This window comes from Rhinichthys klamathensis, unplaced genomic scaffold, assembly GCF_029890125.1.
Source record: "Rhinichthys klamathensis goyatoka isolate OS25496 unplaced genomic scaffold, OSU_Roscu_1.1 h1tg000354l_1, whole genome shotgun sequence".
Taxonomy (NCBI): domain Eukaryota; kingdom Metazoa; phylum Chordata; class Actinopteri; order Cypriniformes; family Leuciscidae; genus Rhinichthys; species Rhinichthys klamathensis.
In genome coordinates, this window is record NW_026606864.1 from 406093 (window position 1) to 429509 (window position 23417).

Sequence of the window (23417 nt, forward strand, 5' to 3'; positions counted from 1 at the left end):
TTTCCCTGGGGCCGAAGATAATTATTTCTGTTTTATTTTCGTTTAGGTTTAGAAAGTTACTTGAAAGCCAAAGTTTAAGCCTAGCTTATGTTGGCCTAGCCTTACACATAGACATCAATGAGTGTATTTAAATGAATGAATGTTAATGTAAATGTACAATGTAAATTATGCGGCCTGTACTTGCCTTACAGTTGAACATCTGAACTGGACACAGTCACAACTTAGGGGATCCACAGATAAAAAAAATAAATAAAAAAAAGATAGATAAAGATTAGATAGCATGTCTATAAAACAGAGGGTTTCTTTCTGGAAGTTGCACATCCTGAATAACCTTCGTGTTCTTCACATCCTGAATAACCTTCGTGTTCTTCACGTCCTGAATTACCTTCACAGCTGAAGATGCGTGTGTTTGTCGTCTCGATGCTGCTGGTGTTTGGCTTTCCGTTCATCATGACTGATTTTGATTCATTAGAAACTTGCAAACAGTTTTTTTTAAAAGATCAGCCTCCAATGATTTCTGGCATTTTGGAGAAATCAGTCTCAAAGAATCAGAATCTGTATAGAATAATCTGTCAAAAATATAAGAACATTTACAGATTTGCAACTCTCTACGACATAACAAATAAGATCCCTTTATTCTCAGCTTACAAATATACTGGGCATACAGGGGAACGACCTAAAACTAAATGGAGGACAGAGCCACAGGTGAGGATGCAATTTCCTTTTTCTTTTTTTTTCTTCTTTTTTTAATGTTTTACAAAAACTCATTATTGTCTCTTTTTTCTTTGTCATTACCTGTTCTGTAGCTTGAAGATTCAAATGCTGGAATGAGTCAAGGATGTTCCAATCAGGCTTGCAATGGAGACTATCTGAACAACCAAATGAATGTGAATCGTGGACACTTATTTCCGTGCAGCCATGCAGCTGATGAAGACACTGCCAAATCTACATTCACACTGACCAATGCTGTGCCGCAGTCCATAAGCTTTAACGGTGGCAGCTGGAGAATCATGGAGGAAAAAGTTAGAGAGATCATGAATTCTCACTGCCGTGATGAAAAGAACCGTGAGGAAGTCTCAGCCTATGTGTTGACAGGAGGTGTGCCGAACACTAAAAAACCATCTGCAGATGTATTGAATAACAGAGTAAACATTCCCTCACACATGTGGACAGTGTTCTGCTGCTTTAACATTGTGAGCAACAAATATGTGTCTCAAGCTCACTGGGCTGAAAACATAGACGAGGACACAAAGAAAGGTACGATTAGTGTAAAGACCCTGAAGGAATTACAGGACTTTCTGAAGAGCAAATACAATAAAGAAACCTCACTTTAAAAGCAGATGCAAGTCCACCTCCAGAAGCAGATGCTTGTGATGAGCCAGACGTCAAGAAACAATCATGGTGGTCTACCATTAAAAATTTACCAGCAGATTTTTGGGCCTGGTTACGTGGCTATTTTTGAGCTTAAATGTTAAGTTGGTATGAAATAACCAACACAGTCTCATGAAAGTGCGTATCTATACCACGAATGTCATTTCTCGTGCCATTTATACGCCAAAAATGTTTTTTGCGTGCATATGCTACGCACTGAAAACCCCTTGGGTAGGTTTAGGGGGGAGGGGGGGGTGGGGAGTGCGTGCGTATTACACGCCATAAAGTGCGTATCATATGCACGCGAAAACTGCGTATCATATAGACGCAAAAACCATTTTTGGCGTATAAATGGCACGAGAAATGACATTCGTGGTATAGATACGCACTTTCATGAGATCGGGCTGGAAATAACAAGTATAACAGATTTCTGTTATTAATTCTGACACTACTTTCTTTGACTACTACAAAGCCATACAAATAAATGCTTTCAAATCATGCAAAATAAAACTTGTCTTTATGGGTTATTTATGTGTTGAACATTGTCACATCAACCGTCTCAGTGATTTTGGCATAACTCAAGAAGTGAACCAAAGATGATAGAATGCTATATAAATACTGCCAATATTAGTTGTAAAACACACAGACATGATCACAAAAGACAAGTCAAATGAATGGTCAGTTCTGAGTGACTCCAGATGCAGTGTTGTAGGGCTTGTATAATGTGTGAAAGAACTCACACTTCAGTCTGTGGATTCACAGGTTTAGATGTGTGAGCATCAGTGTTAAAAATCATAATTTTTGCTGCTAAACTATTTAAGTATAAGAACAGAGGCTGACTGAACTTTTTGTGGAACTAAAGTTAGTTAGTTACTAACGTTTCTACAACCACTTCAGCTTTATTTTTGTTCTTTAGTCTGCGTGAACACAGGTGAATATGCGTCTGTTAATCATGAGCGTCCTCGCTGTGCTGCTGGTGTTCAGCTGTCCATTCGTCACGTCTGAAGTTGTAAAAACTTTTGATAGATGTAGAGAGTTTTTCTTTAGAGGACAGCCTCCGGTGATTCCTGAATCCACGCTCAGAGGATGATCGTTACAAAAAAATCTGTCAAAAATATACTTCCAAAGAAAAAGACTCAGAAAATGTAGGTTCAGGATAAATGTTTGCAACTCTCTGACACAACAAATACGATCCCTGTTTTCTCAGCTAACAAATATACTGGGAAAGGAAATTTCAGAAGACCAAGGAGTTCATGGATGATTGAGCCTCAGGTGATGATTTTCATAGCTTGTAATTTATGTTTCAGAGAACATGTCATGTATCGCATGTGTTGTGCCAGAGTGTTACTGTACAGTATGTCGTCAGTTCGTGATAATTTACACACAGACATTACAGTAGGCTAATCCCACTGAGCAAGCGACGTCTGTGGACATACAAAACAGGTTGATATCACGTCCGTCCGTCCAGGCCATAATCTGAACGTCCATTGACATCCAGAATTAGTTGATTAATGACAATGAGAAATTATGTCCAATCTGGCTATAATCTAAACGTCCACTGACAGCCAGAACTAGTTGAGAAAAGACGTTCATACTGGCTATAATCTGAACGTCCGGTGACATCCAGAATTAGTCGATGAATGACTTAAAAAAATATGTCCAATCTGGCCATAATCTAAACGTCCACTGACAGCCAGAACTAGTTGAGAAAAGACGTTCATACTGACTATAATCTGGACGTCCGTTGACATCCAGAAATAGTCCATAAATGACGTGAATAAAGATATCCAATCTGGCCATTATCTTAATGTCCACTGACAGCCAGAACTAGTTGAGAAAAGACGTTCATACTGACTATAATCTGGACGTCCGTTGACATCCAGAAATGGTCCATAAATGACGTGAATAAAGATGTCCAATCTGGCCATTATCTAAACGTCCACTGACAGCCAGAACTAGTTGAGAAAAGACATTCATACTGACTATAATCTGGACGTCCGTTGACATCCAGAAATGGTCCATAAATGACGTGAATAAAGATGTCCAATCTGGCCATTATCTAAACGTCCACTGACAGCCAGAACTAGTTGAGAAAAGACGTTCATACTGACTATAATCTGGACGTCCGTTGACATCCAGAAATAGTCCAGAAATGACGTGAATAAAGATGTCCAATCTGGCCATTATCTAAACGTCCACTGACAGCCAGAACTAGTTGAGAAAAGACATTCATACTGACTATAATCTGGACGTCCGTTGACATCCAGAAATGGTCCATAAATGACGTGAATAAAGATGTCCAATCTGGCCACAATCTAAACGTCCACTGACAGCCAGAACTAGTTGAGAAAAGACGTTCATACTGACTATAATCTGGACGTCCGTTGACATCCAGAAATAGTCCATAAATGACGTGAATAAAGATGTCCAATCTGGCCATTATCTAAACGTCCACTGACAGCCAGAACTAGTTGAGAAAAGACATTCATACTGACTATAATCTGGACGTCCGTTGACATCCAGAAATGGTCCATAAATGACGTGAATAAAGATGTCCAATCTGGCCATTATCTAAACGTCCACTGACAGCCAGAACTAGTTGAGAAAAGACGTTCATACTGACTATAATCTGGACGTCCGTTGACATCCAGAAACAGTCAATAAATTACGTAAATAAAAGATGTCCAATCTGGCCATTATCTAAACGTCCACTGACAGCCAGAACTAGTTCAGAACAGATGTTCATACTGCACTGTAAAAAAAATATCCTAATTTTACAGTAAATAACTTCCTATTTTCATCATTGTGGTGGCGTTCATGTGTGTTCAATTCGTAAATACGATCTTTATGACATGTCTTGAATGCATCAATAGCTCTATTTTAGGGACAATCCTTACAAACAATCATTGCTAAAATACATTACAGACTGTCACAGTGAGAAGATCTTTGTCCTTTATCAATGCTAAAGACCTAACCACTGCAGTCAACACCTTGGAGTATCCATGCTGTTAAATAAAAGTCTGTAGACAAGGGTTAAGGTTAGGGTTAACCCCTTAATTTCTAACCCCCGGTTTCACAGACAGGGTTTAGATATAAAGCCAGGATTAGGCCTTAGTTAAATTTGGGCATTCAATTATAGCTTTTAAAAATGTACCTTAGAAGAAAAAAACATTACTGGTGTGCATCTTGAGACAAAACAATGGCACTGACATAAGATATGTCAGTATAGCCTACAAGTTGCTTTCAGGTAATACAGCTCAAACGTGCATTTTAGTCTGGACTACAGGCTTAAAGGAGAACTCCGGCGCAAAATGAACCTCGGGTGTAATAACACATTGGTACAGACTAAATCGTTCCCTGAGATTTGTTTTCATGATAATCGAATGTAAAGAGTTTTATCTCTAAAAACAGTTTAGCTTATAACGCTAGTATATTGGGCATCGAGTAAGCAAAAAGAGATCGCTAGTTAATACCATTAACAAGGCTCAAATTAGCCCCACACTAACACGGCAGCATAATGAGTGTCCTTACATGCAAACCGAAGCATTGAGAACTTTGTAAGTGTATAGACAGTTTAATAAGAAGATACTTTACACAGACAGTACAGTTAGCGCATACAGACAGCAGCCATCTTGGAAAACAGTCTCGCATAAGAGAAGCACTTAACGCAACAGAGAAAATAAAAAAATAAATATAATTTATCTTATCTTCAATATCTACACGTACTGTTCGCTCACTCTCGTGGTTCGATTGGTCGAGACTGTTTTCCAAGATGGCTCCTGTCTGTATGCGCTAACTGTACTGTCTGTGTAAAGTATCTTCTTATTAAACTGTCTATACACTTACAAAGTTCTCAATGCTTCGGTTTGCATGTAAGGACACTCATTATGCACTGTTCTGATAAATTGCTGTTTATTAGAACAGTGATAAATAAATGTTATTATATATGGTATACAAGTTACTGTTTAATCTTTCATTTTTTATCTTTCATTTTTTATCTTTCATTTTTAATCATGCACTGCAATGAAAACACATTTAAACAATTGATTAAATATAACAGCCAGCCTACAAATACAACTAAATAGCACGTGTATATTTTTTTCCTATTCTTTCTTTTAAAACATTTCATATTGTCCTGTTATTGCAATGTTTTCACACTATTGGCTGTCTCTCCGAGTTGTTTTGAGCATGATTGGTTATTCTGACTGTCATCCAGGAATCTGGCCAATGACAACTATGCGCGCCTTTACCAGTCAAGTTTGAATACGTCAGTTGAAGTGAGTGGGTGTCTGTGCTCCTGCTCGGGACCTACTTCGGTTTTGTGGCTTTTACATTGTTTAAAACATGGATTATTTTACATCGGACTGCTAAATGTTTATTTTGAGCGAGTTGCGGGATGTAAATGAAGAACAAACAAGGAATATGGACAACGAACAATGGACATATTGCAATCTACGGAAGGTAACGTAAATAACTTTTTATTTTATACAAATTCTAATACATCAAAATATAGTGTATTAAATTGAGAATCTAAACGCGATTAGAGAAATATTGATATTAGTACGGTATTCCAATGTATTAGGCTAATTATGTGCTGAGCTAGCATGTGTATTGTCAGCTAACTTAGTTTATGATAAAAAAATAAAATAAAACTCAGCATTGGAGCTTTACAATGAGTGAACTGAGAACATTGTCTCTTTAGACAGAAGAACTCGAACCACACTCCTTTACTCGAGTCTAGAAGAATCTGCAAACTAGGCTTTTAAATTGTTGATCGCGGGATTTAACGTTAAAGTTAGGCCTAACGTTATTGTCTTGGAGCTGGTGAGTCAATTTTGCAAGCTTTTGTAAATGTCTCTGTTAGTAGCCTAAGTAAAAACAAATAGCTAATATTGCTGTGTGTGTTTCCTTCATGATCCAGGCATTTTGGGAGTAACGTTAAATATTATCCAGCCACACGATCTTCAGATGGTGAGTATTGTCATAAAATACACGTGAAATAGAGGCAGAACATGGACACTCTGCTCAAAGGCACACTGGTTCAAACCCTCCAGACAATGTTTTATCTTCTATCTTCTTGAGTTTATACAGGCCTAGCTGACCCAAAAATAAATGTCTAACTTACTTTTGTGAAACACAAGAATGTTGGGAATAAAACAACTGTATGAGAAAAACAAAAACAAATAAGGCATTTCTCAAGATATCTTAATTATGGTTCTACATAAGAAACTCATACAGTTTCAACATGAGGGTGAGTAGGCTAAATAATGAGAGAACTTTTCTTTTTTTTTTGGATGAGCTGTTCTTTTAAGGACATTTGCTAAATTAACCATGGTTTTTATTATAGTAAAGGTGTAGAAACCATGTTTTTTTTATGGTGGATTGATTACAATAATTTATTACCATTTGGTTAGTGTCACAAAACATTGTTAATTTTAGTAAGGGTTCTCCAGATTTATATAACACATAACCTGTATAATTTATTTAAGGAACACATTCAAAATGGTCCTATGTCACCCAGATCAATAATTTATTAACGCACTTTTTAACTTTTTTTTTTTTTTAGATCAAGCATTGGAACAATGTTTACGGAGCAGAACAGGCACCAACAGAGAAACAAGTCCATCACTAGTAAGTATCCATTGCAGTATCTAAAACCGTAGTCAATTTTAAAGGCACAGTGCACTCCAAAATAAAAAAAAATCTATTTTTTCCCGTGCCATTCCAGATGTATATTTTCCACAAAGATTTTTTGAAAAATTATCCATTATTGTAAGCCAATATAATGCAAGTGCATGCACCAGAAACTTCATACAGTACAGCCTGCTGTGTTGTTCACACAAGATGTTTTCTGCATTTATCATGTGAGCTTTACAATGCTCTTGGACTTTTTCGACCTTCCGCATTTTGGTGTCTATTCACTTGCAGTATTTAACACAAACACAAGAGATGGATAATTTTTCTAAAAGTCTAGTTTATTTTTTCTAAAATGTGTTCATCTGAAGAAAGAAAATCACATACCCTTTCGGACGGCATAAGGTAGAGAAAATAAAGGGGGTATCAGTTTACTCTCCTTTAGCTACTATTTATAAACCTTACATGTGATTTAATAAATTTACAATTAAAGAGGTGTTCCAAGCAAACAGCTATGTGTGTTTATATTAGGGGTGTACGATTCAGAAAATGTCACGATTCCGATTTTTAGGCTCAAGATTCGATTCAATAGCGATTTTCGATGCAAAAACGATTCTCGATTTAAAAAAAACGATTCACAGTATGTAAATGTAGTTACTTTTCCTATGTAGGTATTAGGGATGTGCATCTCCATAACTGAGGCCGATGCGATACGCATGTCGATGCATAGCCAACGATACGATACATTAAAGATAGGCTACATATAAGCAGCTACCGATGCAATGCAATGCGATTCACTATTATTACGATGCGGTGCGATTTGATTTCAACTCAACGCGATGCGATTCAATGTAATACGATGCAATGGAGAAAAATATGATGCTATGCAATTCAATATTCAATTATTTTATTTATTTTGTTCATATTTTGTGCCATCTGACTTTTAACGCATGGCTCTTTCACATACAAAAGATTTGGTTTTCAAAACAAAAAAAAACATAGCGTTGCGACGTTCGTCTGTTATAGGACAACTTAGTTTGAATAAACGAGCAGACACTGCTACTTGCTCTACGTTTATTTAGAATTAACAGCCAGACAACTAGCAGTGACTTGAGCTTTCCATTAAATGAATCACACACAGTAAACAAATCCTTAAAGACCCACTCCGATGAAAATAATGTTTTTCTAGGTGTTAACATGTTCTTGTGGCATTTTTCTGATGTTAGAGGACATATCTTGAGAAAAATAAGCTTGTATTTCTGAGTATTTCTACATTCAAATGGCTGTGAATCAGTAGCAGACGCTAAAATGCCGGCTAAAATAGACTGGAGTTGTGACGTAGTAACTCCACTGGGCGTCTCCACACGCGATGTCTTGGAGTGAAATAATGATTGGTGATCGGTGATAACTTTGATTAACTTCGTATAATAATAATTAACGTGTATATAATACTGTTGCCCCACCGGTATTGGGGGTGTAAGCTAGCGGGAGAGACAGAGCTCTCAGCAACGGGCAGGGGGAGGGTCGTCTCCGTGCCAACGGCACCGCCCACAACGCAGAGGCGATTTGCTAATGAGCTACTGCCGCTCTGCTGAAGCGAAGTCCCAGAATACGGCACAGGTTTTGTGATTTTGGCTAAAAATGGCATAATCATAATTTAAAGACCACTGGGAATGTTTAAAAATAGCTCAAAATATGATCGGAGTGGGACTTTAACAAAAAAAAATCAAACAGGCCTATTCTGGTGGGTGCGGTGATGCGGTGGTGTAACATGTAAGGCTGGTGCTGCCAATAAGCACCTAAAATCTGTCACAAAGAACCGGCAAAAGTAATGATTATGAATATGTAAAATATAGCAATGAGATATTTTAATTGTTTATTAATAAACAAGTGTTTTCTTTGCCAGTGTCGGCTGCAAAGATGAAGTTGACGATGCTGACTCACGATCTTCGCAGTAGTCAACGCGCCAGAGAGAAATACACAATTCATACGGATTATCTGCTTATTACATAAGCAGAGAGCAGTCTGTATTCTTACGTTTTGAATTGTTCTGTTTAAAAGTAGACCTGTCTGTGAGGCAAGTAGGCTACCTTATATGCTGAGTTTCGGTTCATTTATGAGACGAGCTCCAGTTCACACGCCGGCGCCTCCGTGTTTATCGTCTGCTATATTTACTTCTTATTTATTAAATCCAGGCAATTGGTTGATGAAACATTGATTAAAATTAAGATACAATTAATACAAAACTAAATGCACTTTAAAGAAAGGTTTTGTGCTTTCTGTTTGGTGTGTCTGTGAAATTTTTAAAGCATCTTTTAGTGCCGCGTTCAGAGCGCTCATGTCCGTAACATTGTTTTTTCCTCATAAATGCAAACCCAATTTTTTTTTTTTTACAATTTTTTTTGTTCTGTGGAGACTACAGTTAGGCCTACTCATAATTTGTATTCTGAATACGTAACGCTGGTATATGTATTCCGTTACTCCCCAACACTGATATTAGTATAACCTTATCTGCAATATATTTTAATAACACGGTTTGGGCGGTTATAGAGTTTATTGTGGCAAAAATTCATCTCAAACAAACATCACTGCGTAAGAGACACTCAGAGTCAAATTATATAAAATAGAAGTATTTATTCTTGCAAGAATAGGAGCAGTCTAATACACAGTTGTTACCCTGTGCAGAAGAGTGACACACCCCCAGACAGACTGAACTAGCTTTTATCTTAGTTTCAAGGCCTTCTTCCCCCCAGAGCCTTCCTCCCAGTAGTTTTCCATAGACGTCACTAGTTGGCCCACTAAGCTCCCCTGCACTAAGTGGCCTTCTGACATCTAGGTCAGAGGTCCTTGTTCGTCTGTTCTCTGGAGTGTCTCCCTCTTCTGCCTCCCCAGGTACATAAACAGAATCCTCTCTCACTACAAGTGAGAGACACACATGTGACATTCTTTGAATCATCTATATTTAACTAAAGATCAATGAATATCATTAAAATTGCCACCACAAGTTCTAATGACGGTGTTCAACTATAACCATCGGTCTCACGGTTATATAATAACCGTCACACCCCTAGTTTTAACATAAACAATAATAAAAATAAAAAACCTTTCACAAACAGGTCTTTGATAACTATTCAAATGTAAATAAATATATATGTTAGGGGTGTGACGGTTCACAAAATTCACGGTTCGGTACGTTTTTGATACAGCAAAAAGAAAGAAAAGCCAGAGAAATTTCCTTGATTTAATTTTTTTAATAATTTTTCATCAAAGTATGATAATTTTTTACTTTGAGCAGTGATGGAGCTACACTTGACTCTTCTTAGGAGCATATAAAACAAAAACAGCTCCTTGCTCCTTGAAAAAAATTAATTGTAATATTGTAGTAGTTATAAACAAAGGTTTATTTTATTTCAGATTAACATTTGAGGGCAGCAATTTTATTCATAATGTCGAAATAAAACCGACGTAACGTTACTTGAAAGCATTATAGCCTACTATTCCTGCCAAACTTCCATGGTTACAGTTAGTAGTGTTACTACAGTAAATCCATGGTGAATGTTGCTGATCTGTGGGCACTGGATAGTTCATTCATGGCACAATGTTTATTCCTGTTTTCCACGTCAGCGCTGTTTGATCCGTTAATAACGGAGAAATGTGAATGTTTCTCACTAGATCTCGCTGCGATATTATTACTTCAGTGGCAAATTCAACTGCTTTCTTTACTGGATCTCTTAGTGCTGTGTAGTAACAGTGTCGCTTGATCAAGACGCTGGATTGGTCCAAACTGATAAACGATCCGTCAACCACACAATAACGAGTAGCGCAGCTGCAGTTTCGTTCCGCTTACATTACGTTTGCTATTTGATGTTGGGCAATGTTGTGGTCGCGGCAGCATCTCTTACATTATGAGCACGCTTGCCACGCCCCTACATTTTAAATAACGAAATTTTGGTCAGCAGGAAAAATAGTCCAACAAACCGTTCGGTTTGTAATGCACACTGAACCGAAAGCCTCGTACCGAACGGTTCAATACGAATACGAAAATATATATGTATATGTGTGTGTGTGTATATATATATGTATGTGTGTGTGGAATGCTTTATATCAGGCTTGATGTAATTTTACTTGATTTGTGATTTAATAACTGTTTCATTTCATTGATTCGAGTACTAAAATTTTCTATGCATCTCTGCTGCAAGCTAAACCACAACAGTGGCGTTTGTATTTATTTATTTTACATGTGTATTTTTTTGCTTTGATTGTAGCTGCTGTCATGAAATGGGACCCAGCTGCAACAGAGGCCCAAATAAAGTCTGCAGCCGATCATCTGAAACATGCCCCCGGGAGAGTCGGGGCTTGCCGCTATAAATGAAGCTTGTGAAGCTTATAGCAGCCACATTTTGTTAATTGATATGTTATACTGTTTTAACAACATTTTATAGATTATTTAAAGGGAAATTGTGTTAATTTATAACTTTACTGTTCTGGCTTTTAAGTTTTGGTCCAGTAGAACAAAATAGTAATAAAATATATATTTTGAGATTTAAATAGTTGATTTCTTGGAGTGATCAGTTTGGTTTACAGGCAAATGGTAAGCAGTTTATTACAATTATATTGATAAGATATACAAATGCAAGACTTGTATATACACTACACAGTTCCCGTATTCAATTGAGTATTCAATATTATCAAAATTCTTTCAAATCTTATTTAGGTCTATGGTCTGTGTGTCTGCAGTTTCATGACACGACAACCATTAACAATGAGTAACTGGGTTTTTCTCAGTGAGAACTAACTCACTGCCACTGTTTTGAAGTAAAGATTTTTTAAAGTTGGATCCTTGCAAAATGCACAAATGGGATTTCCGTTTCAATATGGGTCTTTAACAGTCTTCTTTGACATTTATACTACAGAAAACGTGACTAATACAACTTTTATTCTGGCTGCCTTTAGATGTCTAACAATTACGTCTGTAGCATGTCTTTAATTGACGTCTAAACAATGTCCAAAATTTTTTTATAAAAAACGTTCATTCTGGCTCCTGTGAAGACGTCTTCTGGATGTCTAACAATTACGTCTGTAGCACGTCTTTAATTTACGTCTAAACAACGTCCAGAAAAGACGTATAAAAACCTTTCATTCTGGCTCCTGTGAAGACGTCTTCTGGATGTCTAACAATTACGTCTGTAGCACGTCTTTAATTTACGTCTATACAATGTCCAGAAAAGACGTATAAAAAACTTTCATTCTGGCTCCTGTAAAGACGTCTTCTGGATGTCTAACAATTACGTCTGTAGCACGTCTTTAATTTACGTCTATACAATGTCCAGAAAAGACGTATAAAAAACTTTCATTCTGGCTCCTGTAAAGACGTCTTCTGGATGTCTAACAATTACGTCTGTAGCACGTCTTTAATTTACGTCTAAACAACGTCCAGAAAAGACGTATAAAAACCTTTCATTCTGGCTCCTGTGAAGACGTCTTCTGGATGTCTAACAATTACGTCTGTAGCAAGTCTTTAATTTACGTCTATACAATGTCCAGAAAAGACGTATAAAAAACTTTCATTCTGGCTCCTGTGAGGACGTCTTCTGGATGTTTAAAAATTACGTCTGTAGCACGTCTTTAATTGACGTCTAAACAACGTCCAGAAAAGACGTATAAAAAACTTTCATTCTGGCTCCTGTGAGGACGTCTTCTGGATGTCTAACAATTACGTCTTTTAGACGTATTATAGACGACTGTTTGCTCGCTGGGATCTATCATTTACTTTTCGTCTGTTAGTGCTACACCTCTGTTAGTATACATCTGCTATTCAGTGCCGATTTTACATCTAGTCTATCAATTTATTGTCTTAAAAGGATAAAACGAAAAATCTGTCATAATTTATTCAACTTCATTTTATTCCAACCCCATATTGTGTTATTTTTCTGTGGAACACATAATTAAGAAAAATATGAATTATGCTGTTTTTTCTATGAAACACTTCATTAGCGAAAATGTTGATCTGTCGAATTTCAGTGAATAACTCACTTAAAACTTTCACATAACTTTAGAAGTAGTCAAATAAGAGAATACTTGATTTTTGTTTCCTAGAGCTTAACAGATGAATGGTTGTTCCATGGAACAAAAAACTCAATTAACAATCTTCTAAATTCTAATTTTGTGTTTTACATGAAAACATTTTACATTTGTAATGACATTAGGAGGCGTAAATGACCATTTTCCTTTTTGAGTCAACTATTCTGTATATGTGTTTAATGGCTTTTTAGTGCCAGCAGCCATTTCACCCTGTAGCCCAAGACTGGTTGCCCACTGAAGCTAAGCAGGGCTGAGCCTGGTTAGTACCTGGATGGGAGACCTTCTGAGAAAACCAGGTTGCTGCTGGAAGAGGTGTTAGTGAGGCCAGCAGGGGGTGCTCACCCTGTGGTCTGTGTGGGTCCTGTGTGGCATCCTGGCCAAATTTGCCCAGTGGCCTCTGTCCACCATGGCCTCCTAATAATCCCCATATATATATATATATATATATATATATATATACACACTGATTGGCTTCATCACTCTGTCTCCTCTCCACCAGTAAGCTGGTGTGTGGTGAGCTGCTGTCGCATCATCCAAGTGGATGCTGCACATTGGTGGTGGTTGAGGAGATTCCCCCTTCCATGTGAAGCGCTTTGAGTGCCAAGAAAAGCGCTATAAATGTAATGAATTATTATTATTTATCTTTCTTTTAAACTTCTGTAGCTTGATCTTCCTGTTGATGAGATGACTGTTCCATACCCAAATCAGGCCATCAGTGAAGACTTATTCAATAACAACTACGGATTGAATCGCGGTCACTTGTTTCCCTGCTGTCATGCAGCTGATAAACTCACTGCAGAATCCACATTCACACTGACCAACGTTGTGCCACAGAAGATCAGCTTTAATGCCGGCAGTTGGAATCGCATGGAAAATGAGACTAAAGACATCATGAATAAACATCGACAATAATAATAAAGTTTTAGCCCATGTGCTGACCGGAGCAATACCTGGAAACAATAAACTGAATGAGAAAGTGAACATTCCCTCTCACATGTGGACGGCATTCTTCTGTTACAACAGTGCAGATGGATCATGGGTCTCTCAAGCTTATTGGGCCCTTAACAAAGCAGAAAGAAAAGATGAAGAGAAAACGATCAGTAAAAAGAGTCTGGAGGACTTACAGGAATTTCTGAGTCAAAAATGGGTGAAAAAAGTACAGTTGTTTGAGAGAAACTGTACAAAATAAACATACAACTAACATACGAAAAGCAGCATAACAAGGATTCAAAATCATTGCATTATCAGATATTACGTTTGTAGGATTAGAACCCTGTCATACAGGCCATTTTTAACATTTACATTTTTGATACATATGTCTGAAGTCCTTGAATTTTGTTTCACGTCATGTTTAGGGGCGTGAAAATGTAAAGTCAATGTCCCTACACGAGTGTGCATCTAATCAATTATTAATTCAAGAACATTGTGCAAGTTTACTGCAACAATGGAGCCATGAAGTTCTTTTGAAAATCCAATTTAGTTGATCCTGGTGAGCGCACATTGTCACAATTGTAAACACAAAGTATTTCTTCTTCCACGAGGGGGTTTGGCGTCACAACGGTTTGTTTCCAGTCAGAGAAGAACTCGATAAAGAACTCAACACACACGTCTCCTGGAAATCCTGTAGAATACAACCAATCAGAAGATGAAGTGTTTCCAGTTAAGTGTGCAATATGCATCAGACAATCAGCCAATGGTGCGTGGAAGTGACGTCTGAGGCTGAGACTATTTGAAAGGCTGCCATTGAAAAAACAGGCGTTTAATCCATTTATTGGTTACGACATCTAGGGATTGATAGCTAACCAGCCAATCCCCACGCTTTTGCTTTATTGAAAAGATCTAAAATATCTGTACTTGTCTTTAAACTCTTGAAACTCTCTGGTCTCCACCAATGTCAGAACATGGTTTCAATTGGCGGACGCAGTTTACCTGAATTGCTAAAACACATTTCTTGAAACCATCACCCTCAAAACCTTAAACAAAACAAATCTTTAGACTACATTCAGAGAACAACTGAATCTTCTGGCAAAATCAAACAATTGCCTTAAAAATAACATGATTTAAATGCAAATTTGACACTTATCAGCAGTGTAACTGATCTGATTATGACAAAATAATCGAGTATCTGATATCATGTCAAAAGTCAAATTAACTGTTCCACTCTTGCAAACAGAGGTAGGTCATGAGGTGTGGAGAGAAATCATGTGTCATTGGAACATGAACAGACAGGGTTCAATTTGTAATAATTTTAAAGAATACAATGCAATATAAACTTTCTGACAGTGTGTGGGACATCCGACTACTTTCCAAGAAGGGGTACAAATATAGCGATAAATATGTACAGGAATTGAGGCAGTAGCCAATGACAGCAGTAGGAGTAAAAGCTGCAGGATTATGTACGAGTATACAAATATGTATGAGTATCGAACGAATTTGACAACTTGTTAAATGTTGTGAATTATTAAGACTTTGAGGCTATGTTTGTACTGATTGGGCTATGGGTTTTAGTAAAGGTTTAAAAAACAACAAATGCTTGATAAAATGTTTGATTACAGTAATATCACCAAATATGTTGAAAAAGCGAAGACATTTCATGGGTTGTACAGACGTTTCCCACATTGAACTCAGTGAAACACCAGATAGATTGACCTGCAACTAGATGTGAGTTTGAGGTTTCGTAACTTCCTGCATATGTCTCTATTATTAAGAGCACAGATGCACACAGATGCGACAGTGAAGAGTGACAGCAGCATCACTGCATCCTCAACACCGGTATGAACGGTATTATTATTTGTTGTGCAATTAATGTAACAGCCTTTGTTAAATATTGGTTTACATTTAAAAGGACATGTGAACAGTTTTAAATTTGAATGTCCTGCCAATTAAAAATTGAATACAAAATACTTTTAAATCTTTGCTGTATAAGGCAGTCATCACATTTGATCTCTAAACACTGCTAATCAAGTTTACTTTGTTCTTTTTCTTCTATTTTCTTCTGTCTGTACAAATGACATTTAATAAGTTGTAATACTTCTGTGGCTTCCTTGTTTCCAGCAAACACTCAATATACACACATTTTATCAGGTTAAAGAAATGGATTCAGTTTATGAAAATGTTGATTACATGCCTTCAGCAACCGCTTCAGATGGCAACTCCTCTCTGTACAGAGGTAAGGTATTATAGAATATATATTATAACATTGCATTACAATGCCAATGGTAAATGTCAAATGTTTTGTGAAATCAACTTCAAATTTGGAACACAACTTGGTTAGACATAAATCTGATACTCTTGTAAAAAAAAAGTAAGTCCAGATTATTTTGTAAAGTACACAGTATATTTTGTATAAAATAAAATAAAAAGTGTTTAGTTCAGTACATTTGCTTTACAATAAACTTAAACTTCTGTTACTTTTGGAAACTTTGTTATTTTGCTGGGTGTCTTTAAGAAAAGTCAAACCTTAGGTTTGTATATTTCAAATAGTTTATGAATTACAGCCATTTAATTTCAGATCAAAGGTCAAAAAGTGGGGTGACAGGTAACAGGATAAAGATCATGTCAAATTTTTGTCTATAGCTTAAGCTTATATATTATTTATGATTTATTTCTGTATATATAATGCATGTTAACACAAAACATGCATAGAGTTTTAAGTAACAACAACAATGCCATTGGAAGCTGTCACGTGTCAGATTTTTTATTTTTCTTTCTTTCTTTCATTGATCATTATCGATAATCTTCATTTTGTTTACATCAGTTTAAATTTCCCACAAATGCTGTGAGCTCATCTAAGAAATTTAGTTAAAAAAAAACAAGAATAGTTATAGATACATTTTCAGAAGTAGCCTACATCACAGGTCCACGTGGAAAATTCTGGGATTCAGAATTTATTTGTTTGGAATATTTGGAGTATTTATCACAGTTTGAAATATTTTATCACTTTAATTACTATTATCACTTTAACAATATTTATCACCCCAGATTTCTCTCTTCAAGACAGAGAGGGAGAAGTCACTTCTCCTAAGTGGACTAAAGGTTCTCTGATTGTTCTGGGTTTCTCTCTTGTGTTTGCTCTCGGAGGTCTCTGCACTCTCTGGGTGATTTGTGAGTATAACTGATACTAGATCTGGGTGCATTCGGGTTGCACTCTGTTCAGGGTGCATTTACTTTATATTGTGGAGCAGAAAAATCTGCATATCTGGAGAAACATTTTATTTTTCAAAGTCATACTTTTCTCTGACAAAGCTGTTTTAAGCTGCAGATTAAGAAAGCATTCTTGAACACAATTTTTTTTCTTTGGTCATCAAGCTGTGCATCATTGTATTGTGAGATATTTAAGTCCTATGAAAATGTTAGCCCTCTTGTTGCGTTATATTTTGTGCCTTTGTATCTTTACAACCATTTATAAAGTTTGACTGGATATTACATTGAAAATGTAATTTATGTTCTGATTATAAGTTAATTTAAAAATGTAATAAAAATAATATATTTATAATAAATTAACATTTACTAAACACCTAAACCTCTGCATTAACTGCCATTTAATATATTTAATGCGGAGGTTTAGGTGTTTAGTAAATGTTAATTTAAAAATGTAATAAAAATAATATATTTATAATAAATTAACATTTACTAAACACCTAAACCTCCGCATTAAATATATTAAATGGCAGTTAATTCAACTAGAAACATTAATGTACAACTCCAATCAAACTTTTGTAGATTTTAGTCTAGGCAGTCATTTAGTTCAGTAAAGTTTATGTCACAATCCGGGTCTCGGGTCTCAGATGTGGTGATTTGAGAGATCTACCACTTAGCCACAGAGGAGGTAATGTTAGACCCAAACGAAACACTCAAGGCAATACTCCAGGCAAAGTAGATTTATTAAAATAAAATGGTACTTTGTAAGTCAAAAGAAATCCAACAAAAGTTCTTCCCAGAAAGAGGTATTACTAACAGTAGTGATAATGAAAACTAAGATAACCCCACGAGGGGAGAAAAAAACTAAATCAAATAACTATGAACACCTTACTGGGGATAGCTTAGAAGGACTCGGTGGGACATGTCAGGAGACGCATAGCCAAGACTCAAAGACCGAGTGAGGAACAAACAACAGGAGGCAGGATGCTTTAAATACTTTAAATATCTCTACTTTGACTTATATTGACAGATTGTTCAAAATGTAATGGGCAGCAAAATCGTTTGTTACAATTGCTGCTGCTATTGTTCTCTTACGAGAGTATCTCTCGTACTGCGTAATAGCTTACGCTAGGGGAAAAACTCTTTTCGGCGAGATATTGAAGCCAAAAATTATCCTTAATTTTTTAATAATGTAAAACGCTTTGCAGCAGCAAGCAGACATAGGCGAAACAGCTCGCGCGCCTATTGGCTGCTCTGCAGCAAATGCAGCAGCCTATCGAGAGAGACTCTGCGTGACGTAATGACCAATGGGGGCCATTCGCGCCCATATCGTCACGTCCCGCCAGAAGGGGCGTGGTCTCGCCCTATAAATATGCTCGTTAGGCTGATACAAACTGATTTTTACCTCTTCAGCGAAGCACACGCATCGCTGGATCCGGAGTGAGAAGCCGCGCCGTCGAAGCAAGCCTTTCAGCGGGACGAGCTCTGGAGTCGCTGGCCTCGCCGCCTTCAACTGCCGTACCTGCTGCGCTTTCCGGCGTTATATATCCTTTTCATACTCTGTGTGTATTTACTCTGTTGAGAGTGTTTGTCAGCTTACTTCGCGACTCACACTTCTCTCACAAAAGAGCTGCGTCTTTTTAAAGATGCCTTCCTGTGGCTCGTGCCGCGCCCCGCTCAGCGATGGAGACCGGCACGTCATCTGTGTTTCCTGCCTGGGTGAGGATCACGCGGCTCTCGCGCTCGCTAACGGCGGATGCCCTCATTGCGAGCTGTTGCCCATGGTGACTCTGAGGACTCGCCTGGCATCATTCTCCGAGCCTTCACCGCAGCCCGCCGTGGTGCCGCGCCGCAAGAAGCGCCGCGCCCAGCGCGCACCCGAGCTCTCTCCAGCCCGCCAAAGCTCGCCGGTTCGCCCGCCAGCTTCGCCGGTTTCGCTCGAGTCGCTCACTGACGGACAACGGCCGCCGCCGGCCGCCGCGTCCATCCACGAGTTTGACGAACCCACCGAGGCGTGTTCTCTTCTGGCATCCGATAGCGAGGATTGGGCGAGCTCCGTGGACCTCCCCTCCGCTAGCGTTTCCCGCCAGACCACTGGTAAGAGAGCCGGCATTGAGACTGAGCTGATGCGTCTGCTCTCTCAGGCCGTGGATAGCATCGGCCTCGATTGGGAAGCGCCCGCGCAACCGCCGCGCAACAGGCGAGCTCTGTGGACCTCCGCCTTCTGTCCGCGAGTCGTCAAGGAAACGGGCCAGCATTCTACCCCGCCCCCCATGGGCGTGCGTCACCGGCAAATGAGATAAGAGTGTGTTTTAGTCCCCGCCGAGGCCGGATTAATCTCCATTTCTCAAACATTTCTCAGCTCCTAGTTTGAGCGGCTGAAAATGTCATTATTGCAGCAATGAGCCTGTTGTATAACACGCACACCTGCATACAAACGCCGACACACACAAAACTGTGATGACGCTCTCTTATGCTTGCGCTAGTGTAGTTCTCCCTGTGGCCCAGTGGCGGAACCTGAAGCTTTCACGCGGGAGACCCGTGTTCGATCCCGGCTCTCGCAGCAGATAAAAATTTAGTCTCGCCGCGGCCAGACTTCCACCGAAACTTTTCGCTCGTTCAGTTCCAGATAATGCGACTGTTCCAGTGTATTTTGCAGTAAACAAGCTGGTACCACGGCCCGCTTGCCTGCACATAAAGGCCGTTTCCATGGCTACCCAGAAAAATCATTGTATTTCTGGTTTTCCGGCCACAGCCGATGGTGTTATAAGTGTAATAAAATGCTCACAGCCCAGTGTTCATTTCTACACACAAACACAGCCCGCCACGGTACAGGGCTCGCACAATTGTGCATTAAATGTAGTGAATGTGCCCACAACCCAGTGCCCACATACACTACCACGGTTTCTGTAAAACGAAACCAACACAAGTCTTCCTAGCCTCCTAGGAAATTGACGGTGTTTCAGTCTCGCCGTGGCCAGACTTCCACTGAAATTTTCGCTCGTTCAGTTCCAGAAAATGTGACTGTTCCAGTGTATTTTGCAGTAAGCAAGCCAGTACCATGCCCGCTTGCCTGCACACTAATGCTGTTCCCACGGCGACCCAGATAAATCACATAAATGGTGTATTTTCTGATATTCCGGCCACAGCCGATGGTGTTATGAGTGTATTGAAAATGCCTACAACCCAGGGCTCATTTCTACACACAAACACAGCCCGCAAAAATGCAGGGCTCGCACAAACAATCCGGCCACGGCCGATGGTGTTATGAGTGTTGTAAGAATGCCCACCCAGTGCCCATTCCCACACCCAGACACAGCCCGCCACGGTGCAGGGCTAGCACAAATAAACTCGACTCAGGTCGATTGTGCAAACAATGTAGTAAACGCGCCCATGTCACCATGCCCGCTCACACTACATGCTGCGTGTCCCTTGGTTTCTGTAAAAACGAAACCAACACACATTCAGTCGGCCATGAACGACGGTGTTTTCAGTGTAATAAATGTGCCCGCAGCCCCGCGCCCACATTTTGTCACAGACACGCCGATTCCTACGGGATCTCCCCCGCTCGCTTTTTCTGCACTATCTGCCATAAAAAAGCTGAGCGCGGTCAGGCCGCCCGCTGTGATCAGCGCGCCCCCCGCCTCGAACGCTGTAAACACGGTGTTGTGTTCCCAGTATGCCCGGGCTCTCGAGTTGCCGTTTTGCCGCGACCAGAGCCCGGATTTCATTCTGCCCCTAGCTATTCATGCAGATGCGTGGTCAAAGCTTCCCGGGGTATCAGAATGGGTGCTGAACACTATAAAGAGAGGCTATTCGCTACAATTCGCTCGACGCCCACGCCGCTATACGGCGCGCGTCGAAACTACGGTGAAAAACGAAGTGTCTCATCTACTTCGTGCCGAGATAGCGAAACTACTGAGCAAAGGGGCTATAGAACCTTTATCTCAGGCTCAGAGCGAAGGGGGCCTATACAGCAGATATTTTCTGGTACCGAAAAAGGATGGGGGTCTCAGACCCATTTTAGATCTGCGGCAGCTGAACAGAGCGCTTGTCAAACGCCAGTTCAGAATGCTTACGACCAGGAAAATCCTCGCGCAAGTGCGCCACGGGGACTGGTTTATGTCAATAGATCTGAAAGACGCCTATTTCCAGATACAAATAGCGTCCCATCACAGGCGATTTTTGAGATTCGCCTTCGAGGGCCAGGCATATCAATACACAGTCCTGCCGTTCGGCCTGTCCCTAGCACCTCGTATATTTACGAAGTGCATGGACGTGTAAGGCTGGTGCCGGTATGTCTGATCGACCCCTCAATGTGACAAAAGGCCCTCCGGGGAATTAACACTTGAACTATCCCTTGAATATGTAACTCCCTCTTGCATATGTAACAGGAACTTTGGAGATGCAGCACACAGTGCAGTTCACACTTCACCCACACCATCTCCCCCACATCCCCCTCCTCCTCACCTGAAATACACTGAAACCTTATGCAATGTTATGTGTGTACAAAAATGTAACTACTCATGTTTGGTGTCTTTTGATGTATCACAATGTGCCTGGTGACATGGTCTCATTCTCCCAACTATGATGAAAAGCTAAAAGAAGTTATGGAATGTGAGAAAAGTGATGTGTCCCATAATAGCCTCATTCAGACTACCTCCTGTATGTAAAATCAGGCAGACCTCACAGTGTGAGCCCCCGAATAAACAACCAAAATCTAATTATAATGACAGACATCACCATTTGGTAACAATTTAATTATCTGGGTTTATAAGGAAAAGCAGCAGAAATGTTCGGGGAGTCTGTAGGTTGACTGCCCACACAACCGCTGTGTGTAATTTTGTTGACAGGTAACAATTTCTACAAATTCTGTGATTTCTGAATTGATATGCTTAACTGATGATTTTATCCTCTGAATTGGATTTGAAATGATTACATCATTACCTGATCAATAAATTGTAAACGTTTGATTTTATTCTAACCGACTCTGAGAATTGTTTTTCCCCGAGTAGATTATCGGATTCGTATATTTCCACAAGTTTGCGTCAGAGTTTAGTGACGACTAATATCTGATATCAGATTCAAGTGTACTTGAATGAGGAGACGGGTAGTTTCCGTCTAGAATCAGCTAATGCTGTTTGATCTAGATATGGGTACGTCTAAATACCTCTGTTCTAATTTAATGTTACTTTAGATAAGTGTACGCTACTAAAGTAAATTATTGAATTGTTCCTGAGGTGGCATTCAAGGGGGCTGTGTATATGTCTTCGATTTTGTACGTGTGAATTACGGCAAATCCCAGACATTCAGCCAATTACCTCTGTTTTGATCATCGGAAACTGACGAGATTGTGCCGGAGACCTGGTGAGGAACTCGAAGTGATATAGTTTCCTGATCTGAGCGGATAAAATATAATCAGAGTTTAAAGAATAAACAAACCTTTGCTAACGTTTAATGATGCACGGATATCATTAAAACCTTTTTATTTATGGAGTCAGATAATAACGAGATAATGCATGAGAAAATATATTACATTTAATCTTGTTGTGTTGCGTGAAAGGAAAGGCAAGTAATACGCAGAGTAACCTTCTACCGCTGATTGGATGCCGAATTTGGACCAATCGAGCCGGACTTTACAGACGCGGCGCTCGCACCCCTGAGACTTCAGGGCATGCGAGTCCTGAACTACTTGGACGATTGGCTGATTCTAGCTCGATCACGATCGGAGCTCATAGAACACAGGGCCGCATTACTCGAGCACCTCGAGAAGCTGGGCCTCACAGTCAATTGGGCGAAGAGCTCACTGTCTCCCAGTCGGAAAATTTCCTTTCTGGGAACCGTGTTGGACTCGCTGTCCATGACAGCACGCCTGTCACCAGAGCGCGTACTGAGTATTCAGCGCGGCGTGAAATCCTTCCGCCACGGCGCGATAGTTCCGCTCAAAAGGTTTCAGAAAGTGCTGGGGCTGATGGCCTCAGCAGCCTCTGTACTCCAGTTGGGCTTGCTCCGCATGCGCCCACTGCAGATGTGGCTGAAAGCGCGGGTTCCACCCAGGGCATGGACAGCGGGTCTGTTTCGCCTCAGGGTCGACCTTCAGTGCGTTTCAGCTCTGGAACCTTGGAAAGTGACCGACTGGTATCAGTCAGGTGTGAGTCTGGGGACCGCTTCGAGTGTGAAGGTGGTGTCTA

General features: G+C 39.5%; 1 protein-coding gene and 1 pseudogene across 1 annotated transcript; both read left to right on the plus strand.

Moving 5' to 3' along the window:
- Positions 1-399: 399 nt before the first annotated feature.
- On the plus strand, positions 400-1334 carry LOC130069064 (endonuclease domain-containing 1 protein-like). Its single transcript, XM_056232760.1, has 2 exons — positions 400-705; positions 807-1334. The coding sequence occupies exons 1-2, from the start codon at positions 400-402 to the stop codon at positions 1332-1334; spliced, it is 834 nt and encodes a 277-aa protein (XP_056088735.1).
- A 974-nt stretch (positions 1335-2308) lies between these two features.
- LOC130069065 (endonuclease domain-containing 1 protein-like) lies at positions 2309-14275 on the plus strand (annotated as a pseudogene).
- The last annotated feature ends 9142 nt before the right edge of the window (positions 14276-23417 follow it).

What these genes read in the sequence shown, in the direction of transcription:
- LOC130069064 (XM_056232760.1), top strand. Translation starts at nt 400, where the DNA reads ATGCGTGTGTTTGTCGTCTCGATGCTGCTGGTGTTTGGCTTTCCGTTC. An exon ending in AATGGAGGACAGAGCCACAG is followed by an intron (nt 706 to 806) that starts GTGAGGATGCAA and finishes CCTGTTCTGTAG; the next exon opens with CTTGAAGATTCAAATGCTGG.